Raw genomic sequence first — 22307 nt, 5'->3', positions numbered from 1 at the left:
AGAAATGTAAAGGTTGTTAATACACCCAGTAAGTGTGGGATAGAGGTATCAAAGCATTTCCATGGGAGTTAGGGAGTTTTAGGTGGAGTTTTATCTGAAGGCAAAAAACATTAAAATACTGTAGAGCAACGCAGTATTTTAATGCTTGCCTTGCTGCCAGGCTGGGTTGGAATGCTGCAGTTCTGAGCTCTGCTCACACAGCTCCCACTTTGGGACCGAAACACAGAGTGACTTGGAAATTACAGCTGGTGCTGGGGTCCTGTCAAGCAGGACACCCTGATTTCAAGCAGACTCCTTCCCAAGACCAGCTAGCACTGTGTCCCACAGAAAAGAAAACCAGCCCTTCTTGGTTTACCTGCTTCCAACAGGAGCCGCCGCTGTCAGCCTGGACCCACAAGGGCTCCTGTATTTCTACAGCTAAAAGCAGAAAACAGAGACCAGCAGGGCCAGGAGGGGGCAGCTTTGGCTGGCTGTTTCAGCATCCCTGTGGATGAGACAAGCTGGTTTGCACCTTGATGTGCACCTTTGCACAGTTGGTTTAACTCCTGATATCAGGAGAGCTGGCTTAGCTTCCAGGTGGAGCAAGCACCAGAAGAACCTTGTTTTCTGTTGCTGTTAGGGCATTCCAGTTTTCTTTAGCAAACAGAGACCTGCCCACCCCAGAGGCTGCACTGCTGCTCCTGGTCTCTGTTATCCCCTGGGGATGTTAACAGGACACAGCTCTGTCAGATCTGCAGCCATGGCCACACTGGAGAGCAGCTGTGGGTCCTCTCTGCCTCGGCTGTGGCAGCAATGCATCCCTCTGCTCCTGTGGGATGCTCTACAGTGACTCTTCCAGATTGCCTGTGGCAACAGTGACAGTCCTGTCTGTGCACAGGACTCACTGCCTAAGGTTGGGGACTTTTCCAGTAGGACAGTGTATCCAGGTTTGCCAGCAGCCTGGACAGGCCACTGAGAAACCCTTGTTCTTGGTGCCCTCCTTTGTCTTTGGAGGAGAAGGGACTGCAAGGAATCCCTTCCTTCCTCCAGACCTGCCTGCACACTTGATGGGCAGGATGCTCCTGGACATTAACAGGCACCTTCAGATTGGCCTTCAGTGCTTCATCTGTTGTAAGTAATTAACAAGTAAATAAAAAAACACAAGTGAAAGTACTTGAGAGGGGTTTATTGTGTCCCTTGGCAGGCAGAGAGAACATTTTGGGATGTGCTGTGTGGCAGTTGGCAGCCAGTGCCAGTGGTGGGAATAAACCTTGAGTATGTGGGCATCTCATCTTCTCCTCAAACTCCACCTCCTCTTGGTAAACCTCCAGCTGCTGTGCCAGCACTTGTTAAAGCTCCTTTTCAGTTTTGCTGGGACAAAGCTCACACCCCCCAAGCAGCCTCTGGTGTCATGCACAGGTACGGCCATGTCAGCACTCTCTGGACACTGCCTGCACCTGGGGAGGATGAAGAGGGGAGGAAGGCAGCAGTGTAGAGCACTCTTGGGTCAGAACCTGTCACAGCTCCAAGCTCAGCCCAGGGCAGGAGATGCTGGTGCACTTCTGCTCACCTGGGTACAAACCCCATCTGTGAGACACACACGAGTTCCTCTGGCTCACAATTAAACCCTGCATTATATCCACCATGATTTCAGAAAAATGAGAAACCATTCAAATCTAAAATAGCCAGGAAAAGACTTGTCCTGTGACGTGGCCTGACACTGTTTACATAGAAATAGAAATCCTGGGTGACTTGAAGCCCTCAGTGCCAGCCAGGGGCTCTCTGCCTGTGTTTGAAGCCTGGCCTCGAAAGGCCACAAGGTGAGTCACCAAGGGAGAGTCAGGATCTCTTTGGGGGGGAAAGGGCATCATGGGAGCTATTACTAAGCAAAAGTAGTGCCAGGGGAAAGGAGACTGTGAAAACTGGTGTCAGTACTCAGAGCTGATGCTCACCAGCAACAACATGAAACACGAGCAGGCTTTGGCAGAGCTGCTTGGGTGCTTGTCTGGGGCTCTCTGGGGTCAGGGAAGCACTTGACATTCAACAAATACCCCAGCTGCCAGACTCTAGTTCTGTGCTTGTTTTAAACTTGGTTTGCAGCCTGATCCAGATCTCACTTAGTAAATCTAATTTTTGTCATTAACTGTGACAGGAATTCTGGCCAGAGTGATTCAGGATCGACTCGGGGCACTGTTCAAGGATCACTGTTCCTGAAAGAAGGAATCAGGGTGATGGACATGTGTACCTCAGGCCTGAGACAATTGCCTAGTGGCAGGAGCTGTCATTTGTCTGCTAGAAGGATGGTGCAAAGATTGTAGAGACTAGCTTTGCTCAACTGAGGTTGAGAAGGAATAGTTTCAGAAGTGAGCCAGGGTTTCACATGGCAGAGGGGATTTTCTCCACCTCCAGCCAGGTTGTAACCCACCAGGTCTCCGGAAAATGAATTGGGAATGGTACACAGCTGCCCTGTGTACTACAGTGGGTCATTTGTGCTCAGATACCTCACCTGGTTCAGGTTCTGGGTCTCTGCAGCCATGATTTGCCATCTGAACAAAAGGAGCATCAGTTCCAGGTAGGAAACCCCCACCAGCATAGAGCTGATGGGAGATGAGGATCTGGACACACACACACAGGCAGGAGAGTGCAGCACCTCCCCCCTTGCAGGGCAGGATGAAGCAGCCAAAGGGGCAGTCAGGCTGCTGGGCACCCAGCTATGGTGACTTTTAGCAATCTCCACTGGCTATTTTCAGATGGAGGATATGTTGGAAACCTTGATCCATCCAGTGGCACACTGGGTCCACCCACCATGGCACACTCACAGCCCGAGAGCTGTATGCAGCTTGGAAACTCAGAGATCTAAATTTTCTGGTACAGAACAAAAGTCCCCAGAGGCTCTTCAGTGCTCTTTTTGTGGACCCCACGCCCAGTTCTGTGTGCACATCACTGCAGCAGGTGGAAGATGTTTCTCAGGGCTCCAGCTGTCCCTACTCCTACCACAGCCTAGTGCTTCAACAAGTGCCAAGGCTGGCATGAAAGAAGCCTTTCAGAGAGAAGAAACTCACCCAGTCACTCCGGACAAGAGGCTGCAATAGGCTGTAAGATGGCAGAGTTCCTGGCAGCCCCAAGAGCTGTTTTTACAACTGGGCTCTTCCCCTGCCAGCCATGTGTGTTTTGCTACTTCCACTCACTGCTAATACCCAAGGGACTCTGAGATGCAGCTGGTAGAAGGTAAAGATGACATCAAGGCACTTGGAAGCACAGGGGCAGTGGGGTGACAGACCCTAATCTAGCCCCAAAGTGAACCCTGATGGAGTCAGAGCACTCACTTGTGCAGCCCAAGCCTCTGGCCCATGGAGGGAAAGCCTGGTGCACCCTGTGCTGGGGTGCCAAAGGGCTCTCTGCTCCCCTGTGCAATGCTAAGTCTTAGCAAGCAGAGAGAAATGAGTAAATAAGCATCTAAGAAAGGTCTGGAGTCTAGATACAAGATCCAGAATTTGTATTTTGTAACCTCCTCTTTATTTCAGCATGTTCAGCCACAAGCTGAGTATGTGACATGACAGTGGGATCAGGTCTGCTCATGCTGGAGCTGCACGTGGCTGCACCCTCAGCTAAGGCCTTTGAAAACAGCAGTCAGGCCCAGGGTATTTGCCATTTTTCCTACCTGCATTCTGTCCCACCACTGTAGGGACATGTTATTTGAGTGAATCTTCAAGCAGGCTTTTTGCAAACCCAAAAGCTGTGTTAATGAAATAAGAAAGAGCATCCTATCCTTGCAAATAATCATACTGCTTTATTTTTCAGTATCACAGTCTCAGGAAATGAAACAGTCCAGATCTTTTCCAAGATATTACACAGCCTTTTTTTCCATCTGTCTGTCAACAAAATAATCAAATTAAATACAGATTTGTTTGTTTGCTACATCTATTACCGTGGAAGAACATAATTGTTGGTAGAAGCAGCTAAGTTTCAGGAACAAAGGGTGGAACAAAGTCTTATTTTCCCCTGCTTTTGTGAAATCCACTTAGATTTCCAGAAAAGCACACAGAGGGACAGAAGGAAGTGGTGAATAACAAAATACAGCTGTTTATTGAACAAAATGGGGCAAGGCAATGTTCCCTTTACATTCGATGAGTATGAAACAAAACATGTTGCACACACACACACAGACATGATACTTTGGTTAAACGTCATTCAGAAGTTCTATGCCAAACCTGGTAAAATTATAGAGTGAACAGTCAAAATAAAACCAAGAATAGGCTTGCATAGACAGATTATTGTCAGTGTGCAATTCATATTTAAGGTTTAACTGTTACAATGTAGGATACACTTGCAGCTCTGAGGAATTTAAGCCTTCTGACTAATCCACCTCACTGCATGGCTAATATTTAGATTCAACAGGCTGAAAGTTTACCCTGAAGAGCTAAATGAGACAACTGCAGTTATTTATCTGAGGCAATTAACTATATTGCAGTGCACAGATGCAGCTGGAGACAGACCACGGCGTCTACTTAGAGTGAACACTGATACAGTGGAACTTGTTTACCATGAAGTAAAAAATACTCATTTGTGTGTGCCACTGTCCTCTCTGGGACTCCCCTGAAGAGCCCAAACTGCCCAGCTAAGCCTTGCCCTATGCTAATGATGGAGAGGAAGTAGCTGACTGTATCTCCAGCCCAGAAGCAGAGGCTTGGGCAGCCCCTGAACATGAAACTGCCTGTTCTGAGCAGGGCAGTCCAAGTGGCACCTGTGAGCAGCACAGCCAGTACCTCCCCAGCAGTGCTGCACAGACACAAACGTGCAGGAGTGCAGCAAACTGGAACCTCTGCAGGGTTATTTATGTCTGTCCTCTGTAACAAAAAGAAGACAAGTTGCCCATGATGTGCTCCATGCGAGGGACTGTGTCCCACACCCACCTCCCAAAACAACTGCAAAACTAAGCCCTGAACACCTTGGGAGAGTGGGGCAAAGCCAACTGTCCACTGGCTGGGGACAGGTAAAGAGCAAACCTCAGACAGCAGCACCCTGCTGGGCATTCCTGCTGCAGCACCTGCCCTGGCACAGGACAGCACTGAGCTCAGGCACCCATCAGGCTGTGCTGGAAGCTGTGCTCCTGTTCCCATTGCACCCCACACAGTCCTGCAATGTCACTGCTGCCAGGAGGGACAGCAGGAGCCATCTGCTCAGGGGACAAACACACAGGGGATTGCTCTGTGAAGGAAGCAGTGGGTTTCATGGACTGGCTGTGCTCAATCACAAGAGTGTAAACTAAGTAGGGGAATCCTCACACTGTCTCCAAGTGCTCCCCTTTATATATATATAAATTAGCAGTCCACAGTTAGTTTGCATACAGGATAATATGAATTAAAATAAAAACCTTGATAATAAAAATATATAATATACATATTGATGAACAGCATTAAACTGAATGAAAATGCTAGAATGTAACAGTGGCTATAATTTGGCACAAAATAAACACACAGAGGTCTAGCACTGTAAAAATAACAACCCATTTTTTTTCCGTAAGTAGAGGATGTTATCAATCCTGATTCAAATCCTGATAGGCGGGAATGCAGAGATATAAAAATACTGTACATACAAGATCCCTTTTATAGAGAGAGAGGCAGACTGCAGCATCTGTAACTTCTATCCTTCTTCCCCAAGAGGAGAAATTCAATGATGAGAATTCATCTATCCCTTAACAGCTGATATTTCCTCACGCCACCAAGTTCAAACCCATGAAGTTTTTTTAAAAAAGAGATGAAATCAACCTGTTGGATCTATCCCTGTGACGACAACTGCTTCTTACTGCAGGAAGCTGTACAGTCCACATTAAGACAGTGTTTGATAGCAAGGTGACTCAGGTCAGCCTGCTGAAGACATCGAGTATCCCTGTGTGTAAGGCACGATCCTTCCAGGTCACCTGACCTCTCTTCTGCAGACCATTGTGCTTTGGACGGAGGTGAGGAGGTGGTGACAGCTCTTGCTGATGAGATGAGCCTAACTAGGAAGGTCAGGAAGTGCCAGGATTTCAAAGAGATGAATTTTCCACGTGGTGCTGGATGCCTTGTTAATGCACAGAGTCAGAAAGGGATGCAGGACCCGAACAACCCGGGCAGGGGTCCCAGCATGGGCTCCAACTAAATGCTACTAAATCCAGAGCAAACTTATCAGCAAAGCTACTGAAGCTTGGCAAGAGTAAACAAGTAAAAAAATCAAGTTACTTAAACATTTTCCTGTCATAGGAAAGAAATATTGCTCTGAGTGTTTTTTTTAAAAATCACATTAATTGCGCCTCTTTCCAGGAACACATGTACAAGGTGCTGATTTGCATCTCACCTACACAAGCTGCATCTTCTTGAGTCTCAGCAGAACTGTGGCTGTTGAGCCCCAAGGAAAGTGTCTCCTTGTTCATCCATAATATTAATTTTTGTTGACTTCGGTGGGACCATGGAAACCCTTTTCAAAAGCAGTCACTAAATGTACAAGTCCAGTTGCAACCTCTGCCTCAGGAGGTATCTAACCTGTATGGCTGCATGAGGATCCCAACATGTAGAAGATGAACAACTGCTCTGTTCTTATCCATTTACCACCTGCTTTCCTCAGCTGCCATTCCTAGCATTTCTCTCCCCCGTCTAGCAAAACCTTAGGAACCCCCTTTACACAAGGGGGTTTTATTACTATGCAGTAATAAAACAGGAGAAACACTTACAAGGGACAGCAAATGAATAAAGGTAGGGAGAAAGAAAAAAGGATGAGGAAAAAAGGGAGGATACAGAGCAAGACAGCCCATAAAGCATTCAGCACCCCGAAAAGCATCCACGGAAGCACGAACTGCTCCTGGGATCCTTCTCTCAGGCTCTTGTTTTCAGTGTCTTGGCTAGAGAGCTTGACTGGCCACTACGAAGATCCTACAGCTCCACAGAGGAGGCACTGAGGTGTTCTTCAGACTCTACCCAGCTTCCAAACTAAATCTACTAAATCTACTCACTACCATTGACACCGAACTTGGATACTCCCAAGCATCCCCCCTGGGGTAATTTCCCCTTGCCTTTTGCAGAGAGTCACCAGTTTTCAGCAAGCACAGCCAGTACAAAGCTCAACCTCCTCCTGATTTGGCAGGTCTTTTCTCCATCCAGTTGTCACAAGTGCACCTGGTAGCACAAGCAGCAGTGCCTGGACTAGGGAGTTTATAGGAAGTATTAATTCTTACAAACCACCAGGCATCCATTTCAATTCAATAATTACTCTGATGGCAATGGAAGGAAAAATCCCAGAAGAAAAAAAAAAAAAAAGGCATTCTTGCATCCATTTCAATTCAATAATTACTCTGATGGCAATGGAAGGAAAAATCCCAGAAGAAAAAAAAAAAAAAAGGCATTTTCAGCAGTAGACATCTGATTGTTACATGAAATACAAAAATAAATTCTTACAAAATAAAACCTTGGTGGATGAGATTGCCACACTGGGCTGAAGTGACCAAGTAAGAAAAAAAAGATAGCATCTATGTTGTTTTTTTTCTGAATCCTTTTAAACAACATGAACACTTCTGAATGGACAGAGACAGAATGAGAAGAGGGTGCAAGGCAAGGACAGTAAAATCTAGCAGCTGACTGGGGTATTTCCTGAGAAGCAGCGGCAAGCAAGACTTTGAAAGTCCCTTAGGAGTCCATGCAGGCAGGTCAGCCACAGTCTGGAAGCAAGGGAATGCAGGTAGCAGGATTCTGCCCATACACAAAATCCGACATGGCAAGGGTTTTGGTTAGGGTATCCCTGGAGCAGAGATCTTTTGGGGTTACGTGGCTATTCACAGGTACTGAACTGCTGCCAATGGGCCAGTGAGGGTAGGAGATGGAAGTCTCTCGAGTTGTTGGTCAAGGCAAGACATGGGCTTGTGCCCCTGCAACTTCTGTGAAAAAGGAGTTGCACTGCCTTCCCAGTGATTTGGCCTAGTAACTATTCTGACCAAGGACAACAGCCAAGGTTAAAGCCTTACAGCTGCCTAGGGGTTTGATTTGTGCACTAGAGGAACAACAGACAGCCATGCTCTCTTCCTATTTCCTAGTGGTGCTCCCTCCCCACAAAGCTCCAGAGAGCTGCCAAGGCCCCTTTCCCAGGCAAATCAGTGGTGAGGACAAGTCCATGTTTCCATGCCCCAGGCAAAGGTGTCTCCCCTCTTCTGCAGAGCCAGAGGCAGAACTGCAGCTGCCAGAAACAACAGAGAGTGGTGAGACAGACTCAGTGCTGGCACTGAAGTTAGTGCTGCCTGCAGGGACAAGGCATCCAAGCTCTCTGCCATGAACTGGGCTGGGCCCTGAATAACCAGCCTGCCCTGGCTGAACAGACTCCAAGACAGTGTCCAGATGTTCAGCTTTATAGTTTAAAAACACACCTGAAAATAATGGCAAAAATATTAAAAAGACAAAAGAATTGAAATGAGAGGAGACCACGGGAAAAGGCTACTTTTTTGTGTAAGAGAAAAATTATTTTCAAAGAGTGGATGGAAAAAAAGCCAGGAGTGAATTACTGCATGGGAAAATCTATATAGACAACAAACCTGCAGACCCTAATGTGCCCTAGGGAGCAATGATTTTTTTATTCCTGACTGGAGCTTGCCTGGCATGCTGGATAGAGAAGTGGAGAGGGAAAGGAGTCAGCACAGACATCATGTGGACTGTTCAGCATTCCACGTCTGGTTCAGGTTGCCTGTAACTGTAGATTTTGATGCTCAACACCCATCCTCCATCAGCCCCATGTTTACAAGACATATCCAAGTTCAGAAACAAGTTACTCTACTCAAGTGCATCAACAACTGAGCTGGGAGTTACACGAGATCCTACTTGGCTTCAGTGAAATTCCTTGGCTTCTACCACACTGAAGCTCAAAGCAGGTAACCAGAGGACCCTTCAGACACATAGATCTGTTGGTAGGAGTCTTCCCAAACCTCAACTCACAGCTTCATGAATTCCCTGGCAACTCTTAAAAGTCATGCACACAAGGTCTAATTTCAGTTGAAATTGTCTTTCCTTTTAACTGTTCTATTCTATATCCCAGAGCTAAATGCTGATACACACTCTATTCAGACTGTTGGAAACCACAGAAAGAAATACAGCAGTTAAAAAATTCTGTTTCATAGGCAATTTCTGCCTCACTAGTCTCAGGGTTTGGCTTTTGCTGGTATATGTTTTATAATGCTTTCTCCTTCCTGAAAGCTCACAGGACTGTCAGGTTGGCTCAGCTGCCCTATCCAACACAGGAAGAAACACAATTCCTCTTACAGCTCTCTTTGCTAAGTTATCCCAATGCAGAGAGGACTTGTACTCTTGATGTTCTCCTGCACTGCCATAACCCAATTCATTTTTTCAATTTTCCTCCATTGTACATTCATCTCAATTTGTTCTATTTGTCAAAGCTCCAGCCAAACTTAAAAATAAAAAGAAAGCCTCAAAAGAATGTATGAGGGAGCTGTTGAGACAGCTGGTTGATTTGCACAGCTCAGTGGCAGCTAGATTATACTGCACCGCTCAAGTCATCACAGATAAGTAAGAAATTGAAACAAACAATTTTCCTTAATATGATGACACTTAAAGAGATGATCCTGGGAGTGGAGGGTGGGCCTCCCATCAGGTCAGGAATCGAGAAAGTTGCCTGGCAATTCCAGTAATGTTTGCTACAGAAGAGTCAGTACCGAAGCAAAGGCTAGCACAGTTTACTGCTTCCTATGGGAACCTGGAAAACAAAACAAAAAGGAAACAGTCTGTGAGGCTAGATCTTGGTGAAAAAATTACTACCTGCAGTCATATTTTACCTGTCCTGCCCCCTTGACTTCTAGGGTACTGGTAAAGTCAAAGGCCAAAATGGGAACTATATGTTACATGACTCAAGCAAAAGAAAGGATAGATCCACAAGACAGGCAGATGTGCATTTCTTCCAGGGTGCGAATGGCTCTGCAGTCTCACTAAATCAAACAGACCCTATAAAGTGCCATCAACTTTCCTGCTTGCTTGGTGAAGACAGAACGTAGGTTTACCAAACTAAATTTTGGAAAGGGAAGTGTCCACATTTAAATCTCACTAGTGGAGTTGGAAGAAATCTGAGATTGAGTTAAACTCAGACAGCTCCATTCCTTTCCCAGAGGTTCTACAGACAACTCAGACAATGGGCATTCAGATTTAAAACAAGTGCAGGGGCAACCCCACCCACACTGCTCTGTGCCAAGTGGTTTCAGGAAACAAACTACCAAAGCAGTGCTGAGATGCTACAGGAACAAAACCAGCCTCCTCTCAGGACAAGTTTCTGTCTAATCATCCCATCTGCTCATCAGACAGGTGAGGTTCTGTCTTTCTGTATTGGATTGTTTGAGAGTAGTGAGTCACCTAAAATCCATCATAATGTTGTGTTCATGTCATTCCTTTGTCATTTGCTACCTGGACTTATAGTCATTCATCATTAAAAGATCACAGAGGACATGCAGACAGCACCTTGACAAATTCCAGGCAAACCAATTCAGTTTTTCAGTCTCTCAGCCTGCAATGTGCTCAGCAAGTCCAACCCAAACACTGCCCAGCATCACCTGCCTGCTGGGGCATTAATTCCTATTCCACTTCTCTATTTGCATCACTTTCAATCACTCTGTCCCCTGCAGGCTCCTGGTGTGAGGAAAACAGCTGACAATAACCCACGTGCTGGGCAGCCCTGGGTTGATCCTACCTTTAGGAGAGTGCTCAGGTTTGGGGATCTGGCGCAAGGGGCTGGGCTGGCTCGTGTAATACCGAGAGCGTTCAAAGTCATCGAGGAGAGGCTGTGACCTGCCAAGCACAGTGTAAAAGGAATGTATGTTGAGGAATAACTCAAAGGCACAACAGTGTAGCAGGAGTGACATCTCAGCTGTCTGGTCTGTTACTGTCAGGTTCATGCAAACCCTGCCTGGCCCAGACCTCCTGCCTGCAGAACAGCTCCTCTGGGCACAGCCCATTACTGTTTCTGCAGTGAGAAAAGCAGAGTATTTACTGCTTGTCATGGACCTCTTTCATTAAATAATGGAAATGTCAGGAAATGAAGAATTTCCATTGTGAAGTTTGCTGTAAACTTCACTCATAGGGCAGTGGTTTAAAGTGGTTAATGCTCACCAGTTTTACCCCCAGAGTATTTTAATATGATCTCTCTCAGTCTCCACCTGCACACTCCATTTGTTGGTTTTTTTCTGCAAGTTCAACAAGAATTTCTAAGTTCCTTTCTGGAACAGAAATCAAAGCCACTGGGGTTACTTCCAGGGTTTAGTACCTCATGAAGAACATTGAGCCAGAGTATCAAGGGATTCAGAAGCAGCAGTGGGCTACAGCATGTTCCCAGTTTGGTATGAGACACCCCAAATAACAATTCTCTTGCTTGCAGGGTGGTGTTCACAGGCAGCAGTGGGAGCTGTGTACAGGACTTAACTGGGAGCAAGGACCAAAGGAGCAGCTGTGCAAATGCCACAGTGATTACTCCTTCCTGCCCAGGGATGACATTTGGTTTCACATCCCCAGAAGCTGTTTAACCCTCTCAATGTTTCTCTGGCATTTAACAAATGTCACTGCACAAGCTCATCAATCTCCGTCAGCACCGGGCACGGGGACCAAGATGGACAAGTGCCACGAGCACAGTGAGTGATCCACGTCACCAAACACCTCATGAGATCCATGCCCCCATCGCCCTGCTCTCCACTGAGTCCCCTGTGGGTGGGTCAGGCTGCTCATATCCCACACCTCCTCCCAAGGACTCAGCTTCCCAGCAGCTTCCCAGCAGCTTCCCAACTGCATTCCCCATTCCTGCCAGCCAGTTCGAGCTCACCTTGAAGGTCTGTCACTTCTGTGTCGCTGAGTTTCAGGCCCTTCTCTTGACCTTGAGCGCGTGGACTCGCCTGCATCAGGCTGATGGGAAGAAGGGAAATCAGCTTGTCTATGTGCAACACACCAGCTAGTACACTGGGACTGCCACAGTTCCACACAGTACTTTTGTGCTTGGTTTACACACAAAATTAACTACAGCCAGACATGCAAATGGCAGCATCAGGACTCGTTTTCAGTAAACAAAACCCAGCCTTACTGAGCCAAACTCAATTTTTCAGCTAAGATGTGACAGCTTAAAGCTGGGGTTGAACACAGTCTGGGTGTAATGACTGTGCACAAGGCTGGGCTGAGCAGAAAGGACCAGCTGCAGGCAGCTGTGCTCCTGCAAGCACTGAAACTCAGTAAGGAGGCTGAAAATACCAGACCTGCCACCATATGGCCCTAAGATTAACACCACATCCCCTTTAGCATTTTAGCATTGCTGACCATAAAATCTGTTTCCTATCCCCTTCCATGCTGGCCAGCCAAGCCTCTCCGGTGTTACTCCTACAAAAACCAGGCACAACAGACTTGGGGCTTTCATTACACAGCCAGTTGTGGGGCAGAGTGACAAATGAAGCAGCTGCATTGCCCTTACACAAACAGAACCAATTATTGCTTTTGTTGCTGCAGTCAGGATTTCAGCAAAGGGAAGCTCCTGCAGCAAGGACTGACAGTGCTTCGGGGAGGCCACAAGGTGCTGTGACAACCAGTGCCATCCTCCAAGGTCAGAGCCCAAGGATTATCTTGCTTGAGGTTGAAGCCAAAAGCATCCAAGGAGGTGGCTGCAAAAGGCTTGGGAAACAGCTGAATAACAGACAGCAAGACTCTTTATATGCATCACCACCTTTAAGTCTCACCATACACACTCACCTCCCTCTGGAAATTGGAATAACATTATAGCACCTTATCTGTGGTGCCTCCTGAAGCCTGGCATACCTTCCAATCTTGATCATGCCTCCTCCTTTCAAAGGAAGACTTTTCTCTTTCTTTCTCTTTTCTTAAAGCCTTTTTCTCCTCAGCCATCAAGAGCCGAGCAATTTCCTAGAAGTGAAACACAGACTCTGTCAGACAATTTTACTGCTCTTGTGGCTTTGAGTTATTCAAACCCTTTCCCATGGAAAGCTGCTAAATGGGAACGATGCAAATCCAGGATTTCATCCATCTGTGATCAGAAATCAAGGGACAGGGCAAACTTAAGACTGGTGACATGCAGCATGTTCAATAACTCCCTGATCTACCAGAAAGGTTCTGCATTTGCAGAACCTTTCTGCCCTCTATTCCTCCTCCTTAAAGGGGTTGGTGGTTTATCTCACAGCATCTTGGATAGTCTCCTATGGGACTCAGTTACAAAAAATGCTCTTACAGAACCATGAACTTCCTGCCCTTGTCATGGTTCCAACAGGCAGTGCAACTCCCTGCTTGGCCAGGCTGAGCATATACACGAAACCTATCTGGGAGAAAATCCCACTGGAGCCTCAAGCTTCCCCTACAAGGACAGAAATGAGCAACTAGAAGCTCAGAGGAAACGAGGGCTGTTCAGCAGCTTCTGCAAGTAAAGGAATTCCACAAGTATTTGACTTGTTGCTCACCTCATCTTGGGCTACTTGAGCTGCCTTCTGATCTGCTTCATTAGCCTGGGGTGGGGGTGGCGGGGGGGGGGAGTGAGGAAGGAAAAACAGAGTAAAGAATTACCACCTCTGAATTAATCACACTCATTAACCTACTGGGCAGGGCAAGTAAGTGCCCATACAATACACCATCATCCTCTCCAAACATACTGAGTTACCCCAATACTTACCTCACAAGCCAACTCCAATCTGCAATTTCAGCTTTTCAGCTGAATTTTGCTCTCATGTATCTGCCTGGCCACACCAAAATGCATTTCCCACTCTGATGCCTTCTGTCTCAAAGATGGGAAATGGCCTGTCTCACTTGTGAGCTGTTCACACTGCCTACAACCATCTTCACCTGCCTGGAAACATCTATTTAATATCATTCTGCTTCACTACTTTAATTTTGGGGTGTTTATTTCAAAAAATAGGGCTTGTTAGTGTGAAGCCAGCTATCACTCCATATTCATGCGTGTGGAAGATAAAGATAATTAGCAGAATGCACAGGAGCAAGACCTTAGGTCCTACAGTCACTCTCATATACTAAAGATTTACAAATTAAACTTGTCCATGCTGGTTCCCTTAGTCCCTTCCAGTTGACCAATGCATCCCCTCTACTCACCAGGAGCTCTTCCTCCTGCAGCTTCCGAGCAATCTCTGCATCAGACAACTCCTGTTCCATTCGGGGTCCATCGTACATGGCTTGTTTCATCCCCCTCAAATTAGTGCCTATAGAATTGAGAGAAAACAATCAACTCAACCATTCTCCAAATTCTTTGGTAAGGAGATCCCCACCATATCCTCAGCCACCTGCAACCCCCCCCACTCAAGAGAACCAGAGATCACCACAGTGTACCTGCCACACCACTGGTGTGAGAGCACCTTTAGCTGAGGTTTCTCTGAGCACTCAGCAGTATCTGACACACCCTGTCTCAGATAACAAATACAACTCCACTGCAGAACAGGCCATGTCCCTTGAAGCAGTCTTTGGTGACAGCAATGCTAGCAAAAGAAATGTAATTTGTTGCTCTCTGCATTGATACAGCGGCAAAACTGGGCAGCAGAGAGCAGCCCAACATTTGATATGAGCACAGCAGAGTTTGAACACACTGCTGAAGCAGCATGAGCTGCAAGAGCTACCTGGGACAGGCTCACATGAGTTTTCAGACAATTTCTTCCTTGGGATGACCCACGAATTTTACAATTCCATGAGAAAACAGACAAGCAAGCATTTTTGAAGTTTGTATGATGTTCAGTTCTTGTTTTGAGTGTAGAGTGCTGTTATTTTAAAGCTAAACCTAATTAACAACTCCTATTTCCCTAAGGAAAGTGTTTGTATCATGAGGAAGAAGAATAATTGTCCCAGTATCTCCAGGCACACATTATCTTCCTTACCTTACTCACGTGAAGATCAGTTAGATGGCTTAAAGCATAAGCTGCCCCACACTTTGCCAGACATAGATCCAAGTCTCTAAACTCCTACTTTCACTAGGTCATCCCTACTTCCACTGTGGCTTTAAAAGTAGGAAGATGGATCTGGATCTTTAAAGCCTCCAATCCCCAAGTGCTTGTTCAGCAAGAATTACACAGGTACACATTTTCCAGAAAATTCCACTTGCACAGAATTTGGCATGAATTTTACAAACAGAATGCAGCTGGATGCTCAGTACCACTAGTGAACTTTGCCCAAAGTGAACTAATTAAGTTGCCAGCAGGGTATTCAATAAGAAGTGGATGAAAATTGCTGGGTTTCTTAGAGCTTAAGCAAAGTGCCCTCATTTACAGTTGCATTTCAACTCCACAAAACACAACCATAACCTAACATTCAGGGTTTTGTTACATTTTTTTCTCCTGTACAAGGAGGCCACCACATAAAATGTATCACAAAAACAAAAGCTGGATGCTGGTCGGAGATTTTTTGGGGTCTTTATTTGGGGATGGTATGCTGGTTTTCTTGGAGGGGGAGCAAGAATGCTTTCTTAAACAAAAGGATACCAAGGGCACCACTTCCAACAATAACTTCTTAATAATCCTCTCCAATGGCATGGAACATCAGGACATAGAGCAAGAACATTAATGGATAAGAAGAATCCTGCTAGATCAGGGAGAAATCTAGGTAAGATTCCCTGTGTCCACACTGCAGGTAGATACTGGAGAGAAGCATCTTCAAGGAAGCCAAACATATCCCAGACACCAGTATGGGGCACACAAAGGTCCATCCCCACACAAACGCACACCTTCCCCATCACTTGGTTACCTGGGTCTCGCTGGTAGTCTCCAATCTTTCCCTGGCTCACAGCATGAGGGGAGGGGGGGTGTCTCATGTGTCCTGCCCTTTTGTAGGCTCTTGCCTCACCCCTCCTATGGTCATCTCTAGATTCAGCATCATAGAGCTTCTCCTCACGTGCCATCCCGTGTGACGAGTGGCCCTGATGGTGAGATCTGTGTTTCTCAGGGTGCTGTTTGCCATGCCGATGCCAGCTCTCTTGCTCAGCCTCCAGCTCCATCTCAAGGAGGGGAAGGTGCTTTTCTCTTGGTGGCTTTTCTTGCCTTGGTGGCTTTCTGCTGTGCCGTGTTTCCATGAATCCATGCTCTGACTCCAGGTCAAGGCTGAGAGGTCTCCTCTCCTTTTCCCTGCCAGCTGTCCTCCTCTCCCGCAGCTCCCAGCTATTGCTGTGATCATAGGCACGGTGCTCACTCTCCCTTTCCAGGTCAAGGCTGGGATGTCTCCTGGACCTTCCCTGGCTGGCTGTCTTGTGCTCCTGCTGATGGCCATGGCTGGCCTCTCCCAGCTGAGGAGATCTTCGACGGCCCTGTGAGGTGGGGTGCCCGTGTTTGGGGGCACCACCAGGCAAAGGTGAGGGGGGTCCTCGGTGCTCTCTCTGCTGGTGCCTGCGCCTGCCATGACTGTGTGCTCTGGGAGGTTCAGAAATCTGCTCTCTGGGGTCACCCCAGGGCTGCTCTGAGCAATGGGGGGACAAACAAGGAGGGGGTTAGTGGTGCAGGGGTTAATGGGGGTTCGAAGCCAGAGTCACAGCAGGGAGATTAAGGAGCTTGATACAAGGTGCTGAAAACACAGGCAAAGCATGATGAACAAAAAGAAAAATAACAGTGACAGGTAAGGTAAGGTACAAGAGGGGACAAAGTGAAATGGCAGCCTGGCTAGCAGGGCAGCACAGGAGGCAACGGGGTTGGAGCAGAAAGCACAGGTCCAACCCAAAAGTGTCTGAGCACTTCCTAGACAAGGACAAGTCAATATGGAGACAAATGACTTTTAATGATGCTACTGGGGTTGAAAAACAGCCAAGAGAGCAGCTCATCTCCTGATGATACATCACTGCTGTAGGATCCTGAAACCACCTGGGAAATGTTTGCAAAGCAGGGCACAAGATGCAGGAAAGGTTAGGAGACATCGAGGGGCATAAGGCCAGGAGGGGCCAAGCAGAGTGGTCAGGTTGGACCCTGGTTTATAAGCACAGGTGCCCTGCTCTGGCTTCAGGCACAAAGTTTTTCATCAGAAAAAACAGTCTCACCCAACTGAGGGAAAGACCCACATAAAGCAGAAAAGAAGTAACGAGGTAGGATAGCACTTCTTTTCTCTTTAAATGCAAGAACAGGATAGCTGCAGCGTCCAAACGTCCTCCAGCACAGATTGTCTCATATCTTTTGTAGACCCACAAGTTCCAGGGCCTGCACTTAATCACTGTCTAAAAAGAAGTTTCAGCTCTGAATGCAAAGATGGTTACAGATAGAAATTTTAGGTCAAAATAAGACTTCACAAAACCCAGACTCCTGACCTCAGCATTGTAACTAGAAAAGCTGCTTAACTGGCATTTTGGTGGGGTTGTTTCCTCTGTGCTTTCCAGAAAGCAGGTAGAAATTTTCTCTGCTTTTAGTGTCAGTATCAAGGCTGAAACAACTAGGAGGTTGCAGCAGTCTGCCTGTATACAACCTACTAATTGATTTATTTTTTCAACTAACTTATTTGCTAAGAAAAAACATTGCACTGAGTGAACTATTCTCTCTGTACAGCAGCTTTTCAAGATGAAAAAAAAAGCCTTGAAGCAGAGATTGATTTGAAACAGAACTACACACACAACCCCCACCAAAGAAACCCTGCAGCAACACTTTCCTCTCAACTGTCCAGAGTTTGTTTTATAGTATCTCAAAATATTCAGAATAGATTTCACTGCACATGAATTGCATTTTGTTTTAATGAATAGTTCTGTTCTCACTTACAATCTATCTATATTTCAGAGGGAAAAAAACAAACCTCACACCAAAACTGAATGTTCCCTTCGAGTCATTCTATTCAGAAAAAACTTTTTCAGAGCCAGCAAAAATAAAGCCTACAGAAAATCCACCTTCAAAACAAGTCTGTGTGACTTTTATCCAGAACAGGTGTATTTTTGAAAGTCCAAGAACTGTATCAGGAAAACTGCTGTGGTTGCTCTTTAACTGGTTGGATTTTTTCTGTTCAACTTTAGACCATTCATATGAATTACAGAAAACAAATACCCAATCAAACAATCCAAGTGACTTACTGAACAACAGAGACCAGAGCCTGAAAGCAAGAGTCAGGTTTTGAACAATACTCACAAAGGTCTAAAAATTAATTCTATTTTGTCATTGAGGAAAGCTTAATAAATACAAGAGCAAAGAGCAGGCAAACTTGAAAGAGCAAAGCCTGGCTGTGCTGGGAAAGGATTGCTGCAGGTAACACAGCCATGCCAGACAACCCAAGCAGATTTGTTTTCGGGGTATCTCACAGTGATTTAACTCATCAGCAGGTGCTGGTTCCTGTGGCACCTTCCACAGGGGCCATGTAAACACTCCACACACCCTGGTGTTCCTCCCTGAAGCAGCAAGTGACTTAGTGTATACAAAAATGTTTTTCATGGAACAGACACTTCTGGGAGGAATTCTGCCTTTTCTCATGTTTATTTTTCCACTTTTAAAGAGCTCAGATTGCTTTGGAGCAATAGGCCTAATCGACATTCCTCCTGGACGTGGAGAAATTTTACCTCGGTCTCAAACAACAACAACAAAAAGCCCCAAAACTACACCCCAACCCCACCAAAACAACAGAAGCTTAAAGGGCTTTTTATTTGTTTCAATCCACAACTAATGAGGACAATACAAACCAAGCTGCTGAAGCCTAATCAAATGGTGCTCAAGTAACTAAGAGTTTCCAGAAAAACAAGCTAGATGATACAGGCATAAAATCCACTCCAGCCCTTTACAGCTTTTAGGGAGTGCAGATCAAGAGCAGCATTCCTATGAGTGGTCAGGCAAACATCTCCTACCTCACCTTCAAAATTACTGATTATTGCAGAAAGAAAACTCAGACCCAGAATTTATCCTGCTCTCCAAATCCACATCACAGTCTTACTTCAGGAAGTCACAGGCTTTGTCAGCTGATTTGTTACAAAAATCCATCCTGTCCCACCACCTCTGCATGTACACTGTTACCTATGCTGCATTTTTTCAGACTTCTCCCATTTAATTCTGAAAACCTGAAGTGTAGGTTGGACATAAGACTCCAAAATCTTTTTTTTTTCCCAGCTCTGTGCATGTAGCAGGACTTGTGATTATGAAGTTTCCACTTGGTTACTGTTGTGCACTTTTGAACTTTGTGTTTTCTTGGGCTATCTTTGAACTTCTTCCAAATTGAAACTAAAATACTTCGTGTAAGTTCAAATAAAAAGACTTTAAAACTGCAAATGGCATTAATGTTGAGAAATGAGGTTTGATCTTCATCTTCACAATCTGTTAATCAAAAGCAACCCATCTTCCCCACCACATTTTTGAAGAAAGAACACAGGAACCACCACCAGCGCACAGCAAAGCCATCCCCAAATTGCTCCATAATTAAACACACCCTGATTCTCTCCTCCCAGTTTAAAGAAGGTCTGGATTCAATCACAGAAGCTGACCAAAAGGAAGCAATAAAGCACTGTGGATCAAATAATTTCCACACTGTACAGTCCCAGATGATAATCACAGCAGAGACATTCTGTAGAGATGACCTTGTTCTTCAGTAAGTCATTCAAGGCAGTTGTGCTAATTTTACAGCTTGGGTACATACCTGCAAGGAGCTATTTTTGAAACACATCTCCATGAACCAGCATTTATTCCTTCATGTAGCTGTGCCAGCATCACAAATGAGCACATGGAGCCATCTCTCTTCAAATGCAAGCATGGAATTTCACCAGCATTTCTCCTCCACACTCTTGGAATCACACAGCAGTAACTGCCTCATCAGCCACTGCCTTTTTCCACAAGCACTTTTAAAACATGCATGTGTGGCTGTACTTGTACATACAAACAGCATACTCCCTTATCCCTGTCATTTAGGCCACCTTCAAGGACAAAAACTATTGAATTGTCATCTCAGGTTTGTTTGTTTTGTTTTTTAACTGAATACTTCCTGATTCTGACCCTGGAAACTGATGTAATGCTACAGTGCTAAATACAGGACTGCAGGATAAAGGGAGTTTCCTAAACAGTTGTCAGACCACCAGGTTCACCTACACTGCCACTATCCTGACCTTTCATCTTGCAGAAACATACCTCCATTTTCTGCATAATAGCTCTCTTCATAGCCTGTGTGTCCCTGGGACTCTGGGTAGTGCTTCTTGCGTTTTTTCTCCTCCTGCAGCTCTTTCTGTTGAAGGAGACGGGCAATATCCTGCAGAGATGGAAGAAAACAGACATTAAATCACCATTAAAAATATCTCCAGATTCTTTTAGTCAAATTCTTTATTCAATTACTACAATCCTTCCAAAAAAATAAAGTTTAATTTTTCAGACACAGCAATAACAGTTACTCAAATTCAACCCCTGGGCTGGATGAGGCTCTCAAATTAATGGGTGAACAAGGGACCATGTCAGCAACCAGTATTCAACCTCACCCAGGCCCAGTGCTGAGATTCCAACACCATGGCAAACTCACAGGCCCCTGCTCCTCCTGCACACAAGCCTGCTAAGCCCTAATGGCCAAAGCAGGTCAGACAGGGCCGCGTGTGCAAACTCAGGCTTTCAGCAAGCATTTGGAAGCCACAGTACTGCACACCTGCTCCCAGCAGTGGGCTGGATCTGCCAGGGAAAGAAAAACATAGAGGCAAAACTGTCCAGCTAAAGGCACTTCTGACTGGAAGGAGTTCCCAGAGCAAACCGTGAACTCACTTCACACCAGCTGTAATTTTCAGGGACTACAGGATGCCAGGCAGAGAAATGCATCAGTTTGACAGACAGAGACTTGAAGCAAAAGAAAATCGAAAGGACATTAGGAAGAGCAAACTAGGCACAAGGCAGGAGCACAGGAGGGACTGCAGCCGTTTGTCTTCTGTCACAGCTTTGGTAGATATGCCAAAGAGAAGAGCATTCCATTTTCCTAATTGGTTTTCCTTCGAGATGACTAATGGATCAACAAGGCCCAGGAACTGCAAACAGCCCCCTGGGGCTTGCTCCTCTGAGGCCCAGGAGCTTGTGAGTCAGTGAAGCCAGTCTGGAGCTAGGGAGCAAAGCTGGGAGATAGCAGCAGGGCATGCTGCCCCTTTGGATGCTATTCATTTAAGCCTTCCTAATCCCCAGGACCTTTACAGAGCCATGCATGCAAAGTGGACACTACAGGCAGGAAAGGCATGGCTGAAATGCAAACTAAGAGTCAACACCCTCCAGAGCCAAGCCAGTACTGGAGGACATTGGATGGCTGCTGAAGTACAAACTATTATTTCAGGATTCAGGTAAGATCTGCTCTAAAACGAGCTTTGTGGAAAATCTGGGGATGCCACAGGCTCCTTCCAAAAAAAAAAAAAAAAAAAAACCAAACAACACCAAAAAAACACACCCCAAAAAAAGCAACAACAAACCAGACCAAAACATTCCAAAGCTCTACAAACTCCTTCCCCTGACAAGGTTAACCTTTCTAGCAAGTACAGTAAGTCTATAAATATATGAGCTAAAGCACATTATCTCTAGGCCTGAGACAGCTCAGGACCTGCAAATCCACACAAACCACTTCTTACAAACAGGATTCATAAGCAGGCAGGGCAGGCAGGCTTAGGGCTTCATTTAAAAACTCTGCACTCCAGAAAGGATCTGCCTCAGTCCTCAGCTACACTTCAGCCACATTTGGGAACTTCCCACGTACCAGCAGGAAGAGATAGAATATTTATGACTTCTCCTTGCTTTAAGCCACAGTCAGCTGAAGCCTGCTCCCAACTGCACAAGATGGTCAGCAGGCAGGTTTGACAGGCTGCAAGGACCTGTTGTCAGACTGCTGACATCCCTGCAGTTCTCTACATAAAGCCGGAAGGAAAGGTGCAATTCCACAAGCCAACATTAGCTTTGCAACTCCTCCACCTTCCTGATAAAAATATGACATATTACTATCTCTTAAGCATAAGTCCTGTAGCCAAAGTGTTCCTCCCAGCCTGTTACCACAAGCTCCACTTGGAAGCCAAGGCCTTCCCATCTGTCTGGGCAGCCCTTCAGTACTTGCTTGGAATTAATGGTGGAAGAAGAAAATGAAGTCTTGCAAAAAAAACCTAATGCATCTGTCAGGCAAGGGCATATTCCTATTTCAGGCTCTTCCAGGAAATACAGCCTTGTGTTCACGCTCTTCCTATACAGAAAATGCCACCAGGTGCCTCTTGAACATCTTGAGACAGCTCAGGCTTCTCAGGAAACCATCTGAAATCAAAAATGGAGACACACTCCAGGCTCTCACAGATGTTCCTCTACTCTGTGGGTTTCTTGAAAACTCAGTCTGACAGGCTGATCCACTGAGGTGACCAACAAACAAAATCCTTTGTACAGTATGAACAAACCACCCTACCCACTC

The 22307-nt window shown here is 45.9% G+C and overlaps 1 protein-coding gene across 2 annotated transcripts in view; it reads right to left on the bottom strand.

The window, feature by feature from the left end:
- Window positions 1–9426: 9426 nt before the first annotated feature.
- The window catches only part of CCDC50 (coiled-coil domain containing 50), a 37286-nt gene continuing 24405 nt past the window's right edge, over window positions 9427–22307 (bottom strand). Inside the window, exons 5-12 of one of the 2 annotated variants that reach the window (XM_066325979.1) lie at window positions 20033–20150; window positions 15717–16421; window positions 14082–14188; window positions 13439–13483; window positions 12786–12890; window positions 11809–11888; window positions 10687–10784; window positions 9427–9705 (exon numbers count right to left, since the gene is read on the bottom strand). In XM_066325979.1, coding sequence (XP_066182076.1) covers window positions 9686–9705; window positions 10687–10784; window positions 11809–11888; window positions 12786–12890; window positions 13439–13483; window positions 14082–14188; window positions 15717–16421; window positions 20033–20150 — 1278 coding nt within the window. In that variant the 3' untranslated portion in view covers window positions 9427–9685. The remainder of the gene's footprint in view (window positions 9706–10686; window positions 10785–11808; window positions 11889–12785; window positions 12891–13438; window positions 13484–14081; window positions 14189–15716; window positions 16422–20032; window positions 20151–22307) is intronic. The other variant, XM_066325978.1, reaches the window with a different exon arrangement.

This window comes from Sylvia atricapilla, chromosome 10, assembly GCF_009819655.1.
Source record: "Sylvia atricapilla isolate bSylAtr1 chromosome 10, bSylAtr1.pri, whole genome shotgun sequence".
Taxonomy (NCBI): domain Eukaryota; kingdom Metazoa; phylum Chordata; class Aves; order Passeriformes; family Sylviidae; genus Sylvia; species Sylvia atricapilla.
This window is presented reverse-complemented; position numbering and strand designations above follow the sequence as displayed.